At 28.5% G+C, this 10,290-nt stretch overlaps 1 protein-coding gene across 1 annotated transcript; it reads right to left on the bottom strand.

Moving 5' to 3' along the window:
- Positions 1–2,442: 2,442 nt before the first annotated feature.
- Positions 2,443–3,302, bottom strand: LOC133287080 (norbelladine synthase-like). The gene is made up of 2 exons (XM_061484637.1): positions 3,094–3,302; positions 2,443–2,832 (listed from the first exon to the last, which is right to left on the bottom strand). The coding sequence occupies exons 1-2, from the start codon at positions 3,275–3,277 to the stop codon at positions 2,531–2,533; spliced, it is 486 nt and encodes a 161-aa protein (XP_061340621.1). The 5' UTR covers positions 3,278–3,302; the 3' UTR covers positions 2,443–2,530.
- Positions 3,303–10,290: the final 6,988 nt, after the last annotated feature.

Raw genomic sequence — 10,290 nt, 5'->3', positions numbered from 1 at the left:
AACACAACAATAAATTTTGAGACAAAAATACTCCAATACACATAAAAATCTAGACCCAATCTATCAATTACAAAAGTAAAAATAATTTGGGGTTATTTTTGTAAAATAACCTCATATTCCAAGTCATATTTCGTTCTAAACCAAATATGGAATCAGTAATTTTTATCCAATATTCCCGGTAATATTTTGACGAACCAAACACCTCTTTCGTAAGATTCCAAGTAAACTCAATTTCTACTGTATTCCCATTAATCATGATTCCCGGTCACCAAAAAATTTCTCTTGTACCAAACACACCCTTGATGAAAAGATATCGCTTAAAAATGTGTCATTTTGTTACAGGGGAATACTTTTATTATGTTATCGGAAAAAAATTATATTATGTTGTAGAAATAAAATTATAAGTGAGATCCACAGATAAGAGAAGAGAGAAAAAAGAGTGACAGGATCCAATACCTTTTTGTATGTGTAGGAAAATTGTTTATCTCATGTAAAATGAGATAAACATAACCCTTTGTTATATATATTTTTAATAATTGATCCATCAATCAGTTCAATAATAACTTTCTTTGTTATTTACTCTTATTTTAAAAAACAAAACACATTAAAAAATGAGATTAATATTTCTTATATTATAGGAGATAAATTTATTTTTTACATATACATAAAATTATATAAAATCTATATTTTTTTATCTATTTTTTTCACATGAAATATAAATTTTATATACTTTAATATAAATGTAGTTACTAAGAAATATTAATTCCTTATAAAATATGTATCATAAGTTTTGAAGTATATTGTTGAAGATTGATACTCAAGGAATGCTTCTACAACCCTCTAAGTCATTAGATTTATTATTTTATGTGAAAAACACTGGTCTTGTCAATGATCCTTTGATTTATGGGTTTTATTAATCTCCTTCCACATAAGATAGTTATCTTATGTGGTAGAGAGAAAATGGGTGGGTCCCACCATTACAAGAAAAAGAAGAAAAAAGTGGGGTGCGAAAATCGAAGTGAGAGAAAATGAGATAAGTTACCTCATGTAAAAGGAGAATAATATTTTCCTTGATTTATATGCAGAAGTTTTTTTTACAAGTTTGGGCCCACAAATTTTGTTTATACCGGAAGCTTTGCTTATATCAAGATTTTTTTTTCTATTTTTGAATATAAAAAGTATAATAAATTGTATAAAAAAATATGGTGCATAGGAATCGTTTAGCAAAATATAACATTAATATTGAATTGTATAGATAATGGAAGAAAAATAAAAGATGCCTTAATTTGCATAAGGATGTTGGAGTCAATGTTCTCTTACTACTTTTTTTTTTTCCGAGTAGTTAATATGATTTCTTTCATTTTATCGTGTCTAACTATAAATTATCTCCCGTGAAATTTTTCCAACCCCCTTCCAATAACTATTATTATCTCTTTTGTTACGTGTTGTTTTTTTAAACATAATCAAGTAGACTTTGTCACCTTTTTTATTTTTAGGGTCAGATTTTAATTTTGATAAACAAAACTCCAAACAAAAATTAAGCGTAAAATGAAGAAGTTAGTGACTTAGTTCAATTACAAATAGTGTTAGAGGTAGATTTGGGTAAAATAAAACCACATGGGATGATTAATAAGAAAAAATATATAGAAATATAAGTGATAAAATAATTATAGATATGTGTAACTATACTTTCACATGCTTTTTCATGAGAATTAAGTTATCATTTTTGGCTCACATGAGAATTCACAACAAAAAATAAAAATAAAAATTAAGCAACTAGAACTTAGATTTATGCAAGTTTTAAGCATTTTTTAAAAATTACAGGGCTATCACTTAAATTTTTTCCTCATTATTGAGTAGCCTACTAAGAAATTAGTGATCAAGGAAATGCATTTCATAGTAGCCTACCTATGAAGCACCGACACTTCAAAAATCCTGACGTGCCGTGTTCGACACTTTCTGACACTCTCGGACACTCCGACACTCCAACATGCATTATGGAAATTCAAAAAAAAGGTTTAAAGGTTGCGTTGCGTTGAGTTTTTAATTCTAACTATTAGATTTGTTGGATTATGATTACTATTTTATTGAGTTTAATATAAATATTTTGGATATCTTATATTTCTTTGCAAAATTTATGAATATTATAAGTTTAGATTCATTTTTTTGTTAAATTATTGAATATTAAATATAATATACACTACATAAATTAAAAATATTATTTAATATCAAAACGTGTCCTAACGTGTCGAAATCTAATATTTTTTAAAATTAACGTGTCGGAGTGTCGTGTCGTATCGTGTCACGTGTCCCGTGTCGGTATTGGTGCTACATAGCAGCCTACAATTCAAATTTCATGGCATAAATGTTTAACAAGATTGGAAATCATCTGAGAAAGAACACATGATGATATGAATTAATGAAACAAAAAGTATAGGAAGCAAAGCAACTCGGTCATTTTATTCATGAACTAGGCGAAGTCACCTGACTGGGAGGTTTCATTTCCCTAGTATTCTAGTGAAGTAAATGATTACTTTGCTTCTTTTGCAGCCTTGTTTTTTATGAGATAATTCTTGGCAAGTTCTGCAATAATTGCGAGTGACTGGATGGAAACAAGTGAGGCATTGGCTGCGTTCTCTTCCTTGAGTTCAAACTCAACTCTAGATTTGATTATGCTCGAATCTTCACCTTTCTCTGTTACTTCAAGGATAACTCTAACTAAAGTGAATCCTAACTCCAAGTACCCTCCTTCAATTACCTCTGTTTCTTTGATGCGTTTCTCATTATCAATCTTGGTGAACTTCTTCTTGTAACAAGCCGGTCCTGGCATACCTAGTTAAACTCCCACTAAAACAATCAATATAATTTTAAGTTTAAGACTTGCATTCCCCATTCATTAATTTCTGTGTGTGTGCCTTGAATTTGAAATGGTAATATACCCCAAATTATAGATCATAAATAATATTTACAAGAACAGCATGCATCTTGGGTTTTATGTACTACATGGAGATTTTTGCAATATGACAAATTTTTTTTTTTTTTGAATACACAATATGACAATTTTATATCCCAAGTAATAGTGTGATATATGACCTGGGGAAAATGTAAGTTTGAGGACAGTGCCAAGCCCTCCATCTCCTTCGATTACCTCCACCTTCTGAAACATTTGAGGGAGCTCTTGCTCAACAAGTTTTCCTATTCCAAGCCCACCAAAGAGATCCCATGCCTCACTCGCCGGCACATGAAGCTCTAGCTCATGCTCAAGTTGCCCAAACATCTTCTCTATTTTGCAGAAAAAGCCTACGTGTGTTTCTTTTGTGTGCGTTTGTGCGAACACAACAAACAAATTCATGTGCTTGAAATTTTATATCTCACGCGGTGTGGATGAAGACAAGTCTTTCAGGCTTGGAATTTGTGTTTATTTGGTTCCCAAAGATTCCCATCATAGTAGGGTATCCAATAGCCAATAGGCACGAGAAAAACATCAATCATTGGAACACCAAACTTGTTATTGTTGGAATTTGTATAGCCAATATATTAGTTATGAATAATAAGTGAGTTAAACAAGAAAAGAGAAAAGGGAAGTTGGAAGAGTGTGTGAATTTTAAGAAGTTTTACATTGGACAACTAGTAGGAAATAAGAGAGTTTATAAGCTATCACCTCATACTCTTAAATTGTCCCTTGGGGCACTACACATTTTGTGGAATGGAGAGAAGCTAGGTGGCATTTGTTCCACCACGCGCGGTTCGGTGTGTGTGTGTGAAATAAAAATTATTTTTTAATTTTTTCCGGTTCTTATCTTTCGTGAATCGGTCACCGGGTCGTACTCGTTCACAAAGGTTCATTGTGACAGGTCAGTATCTATAAATAGACCCTGACCTTTTCAGAAATTTCATCCAATTTTTCTACACTACACTGTTATTCTGCCGGATTTTTTCCTTCATTTGGTTTGCATCCTTCTTTCTGTTTTTCGGTATGCTTTCCTCTAGCATATTGTTGTGTTCGTTTGGGCTGTTGACGGATAGTGTCATCACTCTTCAGACATAATTTGTTCTATCCTGGGAGACAAGTGTCCATCAACTTTTGACATCAGTGAGGGGAAAAATTGTCTTAAGGAGATACATTCTTTGGGCTCAGATTTATTCATCATTCTGCATACTTGATCTTACTGTTTCATTATCTGACATCCTATAAGTTTGTTCTAATTTCTTTATTGCACCGTGTTTGATAATACTGATTATTAATCTCTTCTGATCTATACATGAGTTCAAACCTCTTAGTGATTTAATATTACCCACTGTCTTTTAAATAACAATTATTCCTTTTTATTAAAATGAGAATTTTTTTTCTTTTAATTATGGTAAAAGATAGCAACGAGTTCGATGGTTCCAGTGCATTAAAGTGATTCTCAATAAGTAGAATGTATGGAAAAAAAAATGAAACTGAACTATGAACAGAACTGCATTGCACTTAAAAAAAATTAATTTTTAAAAATCAATTCTTAAACTATTTTTTTTTTAAAAAACCAGTTCTTGAATTAAATTGATTTTTTTTTTTGGAAATAGAATTAAATTGATTTTGAAAAACTAATTTATGAACCAAATTGATTTTTTTCCTTTTCTTATTTTTTTATGTCTTTTTTCCTCTATTTTTTTTCCTTATTTATTTTGTTCCTTCTTTTATCTTTTTTTTTTTTTGTCTTATGTATTTCTCTCTCTTATTTTACTTTATTTTATTTTTAAATTATTTATTTCTTTTTATTTCGAATTTGTAATATCATTTTTTTTAATTTCATTCCCCAATATTTTCATACTTTTCATTTGGATTCATAACTTCTTTTCTAAGGAATATACAAAATAACACTAAACTTAAAAAAATTAATTTTAAAAACCATTTTTTGAACCTAAGTAATTTTTTTCTTTTCATTTATTTTTATTTTCCCCCCTTTTCTTCTCCTTTCTTTTTTCTTTTTTTCTTTTTTTTTTCTTTCGGAGAATGAAGTTATTACTGAGTTATAACTTATAAGTCATAAGTACATTACATGTCTCACTGCCGTGCCTTTTGCTGTTCAATAATTTTTTTTTGGTTTGAAGTTTATTATGTTATAAGAGATAAAATTATCTTCTTCGCATATGTGTGAAACCTATGTGAGACGTGTGAAGAGAAGAGAGAAAAAGAAAATATAGACTTCACATATTTTTTTATGTGCATAAAAAATAAAATTATCTCATATAATATGAAAAATATTATTTTTTTATTGTTGTTTTTCTGTTTAACAAATTTAAACATTATCAAACTCCCCCCAATAAGATTTAGAAAAAATAAAATTCATTTGAATTTGAATATAATAAATGGGATTAGATTCTCTCCTCTTATTGGAAAGAAACATAATCTCCCACTGACCCATTAGGCCATTACAAACGAGGAGAGAGAAAAATGTGGAGCGAGAAAAAATTAATAGTGAAGCCGACATGCATTTTTAGTCAATGTCATTCATGCAACAAAAGAAAAATTTCCCCCACAAAAAATATGGGAAGTTCTTTTGTCATTTTAAAGAATTTAAGTTCCTTTTATATATTTTGAGAAATATATAATTATAATATTAAAATTATACTCTTTTCCACTTTACATGTCAGCTGACCGTTTGTGAATAAAGAAAAAAAATAAAACTTTAATATTATAATTATAATATTTCTCGAGATACATAGTTATAAGTGGATAAAATGACATAATTTTTATTGTTCAAAAGGATAAAATTCAATAAATAATTTATTTAATTGTTTTGTATAAAAAGTCAATCCAATAAATCCAAATCTCCCACAAAGTACCATTATTATATGGGATTATTGTTTCTTATATATCTTGTAAGAGATAATTTTATTTTATATATATATGTTGTAGGAGATAATATAAGAAAATAAATAAATAAAATGACGTAATTTTAGGGTAGTCAAAGATAAACCTATCTCAAGCTGCTTGATAAATATTTTTTCAAATATATATATATATATAAAAGTGTGTGAGACTCTTATTATCTTTTTCTCTTCATATGGTACCACACACTTTTATATATATACAGGAGATAACACTATCTCCTATAACATAAGAAACAATAATATCTTATGTGAGACTCTTATTATCTTTTTCTCTTCACATGGTACCACACACTTTTATATATATACAGGAGATAACATTATCTTCTATAACATGAGAAACAATATATACAGAAAAATATTTTCGCAGTTACTGCAGATAAGTTATCTGCATTTACTTCAAAAACGACGTCGCTTTGTAATTGAAATATTAAAAAAATTATAGTTATGAAGACTATAATAACCCTGAAATAAATTAAAATTACAAAAATACTATGATTTTTGCATCAAAATGACGTCGTATTGGGCTTACTGCAGATAACTTATCTACAGTTACTGTAGAAAAAATGAACTCATATATATATATATATATATATATATATATATATATATATATATATGATAAATATTTTTCTCATTAATAGGTTTCATCCATTTTTTTGTATGTTGCATAAAACAATTTATCTCATGCAACGAGAAAAATCAAACCATATATATATATATATATATATATGAAAATAATAGCCTCATGTTATATAAAAAAAAACTATCTTATATCATACATTTATAAAATTTCGTGCCAATTTTTTCTTTCTTTTTTCTTTTTAAATTGTGAACCTCACATATTTGTGTCACCCACACTATACATATAACATAAGATTAATAAATCTCATATATATATATATATATATATATATATATATATATATATATATATGCGCGCGCAACTATACTTCCACATGCCTCTTCTGAATCTTTCATACTTTAAGATAAATTTATTTGAATCATTTGAAAAATGTATAGTGAAATTAAGTTATCATTTTTGGCTCACATGAGAATTTACAAAAAAAAAAAAATGTTAAGCAACTAGAACTTAAATTTATGCAAATTTTAAGCATTTTTTAAAAATTATAGGGCCATCACTTAATTTTTTGCCTCATTATTGAGTAGCCAACTAGAACTTTCATATATTAGTGGGAGCCAACTAGAACTTTCATATCTGAGTGGGAATCCTTGTAACTGTTTTAGAACTATCAAACAAAGTTCATTAGGGGGCGTTTTGATTCAGGAATTTTTTTTGGAATAGTAGAGAAATGAGATAGATAGAGAGAAATGATTGGAAAGATAGATAAAATGAGATAGATAGAAAAATGTAAAAAAAAAAGTTGTTTGGTGGAGAAAAATTTTACTGAGAAAATTAGGTAACTTTATGAAATAAACAATGCATTAAAAGTCAGATAACCGGTTTTCCGAAAAATCACACCTTCAAATTGGGTTTCTAAACAGTGCGGATATCTATCTTTATCATAAATCCAGACAAATTGGATAGATGGGTTTTTGGTGAAAAACGTTGAAACAAACATGGTGTTTCTAAAAGCCATACTTAAGAAACATAGATATCCGCTGAAAAGCTCCCGACTAAACACCACCTTAGTCTTTTTTTTCTTTCTTCCCCCAATTTTCATGATGGTCCGTTTGGCTAAACAGAGGCGGCTTTGTTTTCAAACAACAAATAATGACTATCCCTTCTCCATTTTTCTGAACAACAGTTTTTTTATAATAAGTAATAAAAATAGTAAAAACTCATTTTGATACTCTAAATATATAAGTATTATAATTTTTATTATTCAGTAAAAAATATATAAAACAGTCATTTAATCTTAAATTGATCTTTCAATATCATTTATTGGACATCAATGGCCCTAAGAATAATAAATTAACTTTGATAAATTTAATTATTTGTTTAAGAATACTTTAATGTATTTACTATTAGAGGGTTAATTTCAATATTAGTTATATCCTTAATGAACCAAAATATGTGTTTACCCAAATAAAAAATAAAAAATAATAAGCGAGAATGGTAATTCAATCGTTTTACTGTTCACATTAGTCTTCTCTTAAGTCTTTTTAATAGTAAGATTGTATAAAACAGAGAAATTTTAACGAGGGAATTGTTTGTACTACTTAAAATCCATAAGTTTAAAAAGAATATTGATATAAGTTATTCCTTCTTCTAACACTAATGTGAATAGTATTACGGAAGGATCCGTTTACAATTTTTTTTTTACAAATTACACTAAGTATAACTAATTATATACTTTTGATTGAAGTATAACCAATCATACTTAATGTAATTTGTAAGGGCTTGTTTGGTGGACATGATAGGATAAAGATAGGATATGATATGGGGCTGAGAGTAGGATACGATATGATGCTGATAAGCCTATATCATGTCCTGTGTTTGATGAGCACTTGATTAGCAATATAATAAGATTATGTAGAAGGAAAAAGAAAACAAAATATGATGCAATAAATACAAATATATTGGATAGTGTGGGAAATATTGGGTAGTGTGAGGATATATTGAGTATCCAATATTGGTATTCTATCCTATTGAATCCTAACCCAGCTCCCCCTATATGATAAGAAATCATGTATTGGATAGGATAAAATGAGACAATAAGATAAACTAATCATATCCTATTGACCCCCCAAACAAGAGATAAAAGTAGGATATAATAAGTTAACCTATCTTATCTTCTTTATCAGGTGCTCCAAACAAGCCCTTAGAATTTGTAAACAAAAAGTTTATAAATATAATATGGGATAGGATATTATGACACCCAAGTTATGTTACACCCATGTGACACGCAGTCAATCTCACCGTTAGATCACTTATGTTGATCCAACGGTTATATTTATTTCCATCTTTGTATGGTCATGATTTCCCAAATTTAAAGTGAAAGCATTAAATATAGGAAATCATAACTATTCAAAGGTAGAAATAAATATAAAATATTAAATTTGGAAAATCATGACCATACAAAGATGGAAATAAATATAACCGTTGGATCAACATAAGCGATCTAACGGTGAAATTGACTGAGTGTCACATGAGTGCAACATAACTTGGGTGTCACAATATCCTATCCCATATAATATTCCTCTTATATAAAATCCGTTACTTTTTATAATACATGCATAGATTCAACTTACGCTAAAAAAGTCAAACTGTGAACTAATTGTGTTTTTGACCTAACAACTTTTTATTATATTGTCGGTTTAATTTTTAAAATATTAATAAATTAAAGGACAATCCATAAAATACTCTTCTTTTTTTACGGTGCATTTACATAAATTAATTAATTTCCATATATTCTAGCATATTCCTAGTGGTTGTGGTAGGGAAAATACATCCTTAATCATAAGTCAAACACTTACTTGCTGAATTTTGATATTAAAAGGTTAAGTTTGTATTAAATATGTTAGTATGATCTAACCTATTATCTGTTGCAAATGTAATTATCAGTGTGTGGCCTGACTTATTTACAAAAAAATTAAAACTTGGTTTAACTTGTTAAAAACAAAACAACAAAAATTTAACCAAACAAAATATACGATTAACAACAATAATTTCACAAAGATTTATAAATTCAATATTTATCCAAACAACATAATATAAAACAAAATTATTCGAAAAGTCTGTTTAATCAATAAAATAAGGTGAAATGAGTTGAAGAAAGAAGGTTATTATGAATAGTATAAAAACTATAAAATAAAAATAAAAATTAATATACTAACTATTACTAACATCGGACTTTTAAATTAGAGCCTAAATTTTTTTATTAAAGATGATTTTATAAAAATCTAAACCTGATTCCAATAATTAATTTTACATAGATTCAAGTCCCGACGAATTGGCCCAAAGACCCAGGCGTGGTCATTTACCACCCTACTTACAGTGCTTGTGTTTTCAATGTTTATGAATCAAACCCTTCTTTCGGATTTCCTAAAAATAAAATGAACGGAACGAATATTTCCAATCAGAAGAAAGGACACAATGGCGCTGGTGTCACAAACACTCGAGTAACAAGATTCTATATATAGAACAGGAGCAAACTCAAAGCTTCATTGCCTTCTGTCATTCACCAATTTTCCATTCAGCAGAATTTGCGCTTGTGTGTGTACACAAATCAACTTCATCACAAACCAATTTGGTCATGCCTTCTCTTACTTATGTGCCTCAGTTACCTTTATTAGCAAGTGTATTTCCTTTCCTTTCTTGTAAGTCCCTTCTATCTCTGACATATATTGTGTTTTCCTTTCACTTAATTATAACAGGGCACATGCAAAGATAAGAAGCTCTCATTCTGTGTTACATGAATCTTGGTCCTTTCCTAATCTGAATCAATTGAA

The sequence above is a fragment of the Gastrolobium bilobum genome, unplaced genomic scaffold, assembly GCF_033153095.1.
Source record: "Gastrolobium bilobum isolate Gb01-03AN ecotype WA unplaced genomic scaffold, APGP_CSIRO_Gbil_v1 utg1487, whole genome shotgun sequence".
Classification (NCBI taxonomy): domain Eukaryota; kingdom Viridiplantae; phylum Streptophyta; class Magnoliopsida; order Fabales; family Fabaceae; genus Gastrolobium; species Gastrolobium bilobum.
This window is presented reverse-complemented; position numbering and strand designations above follow the sequence as displayed.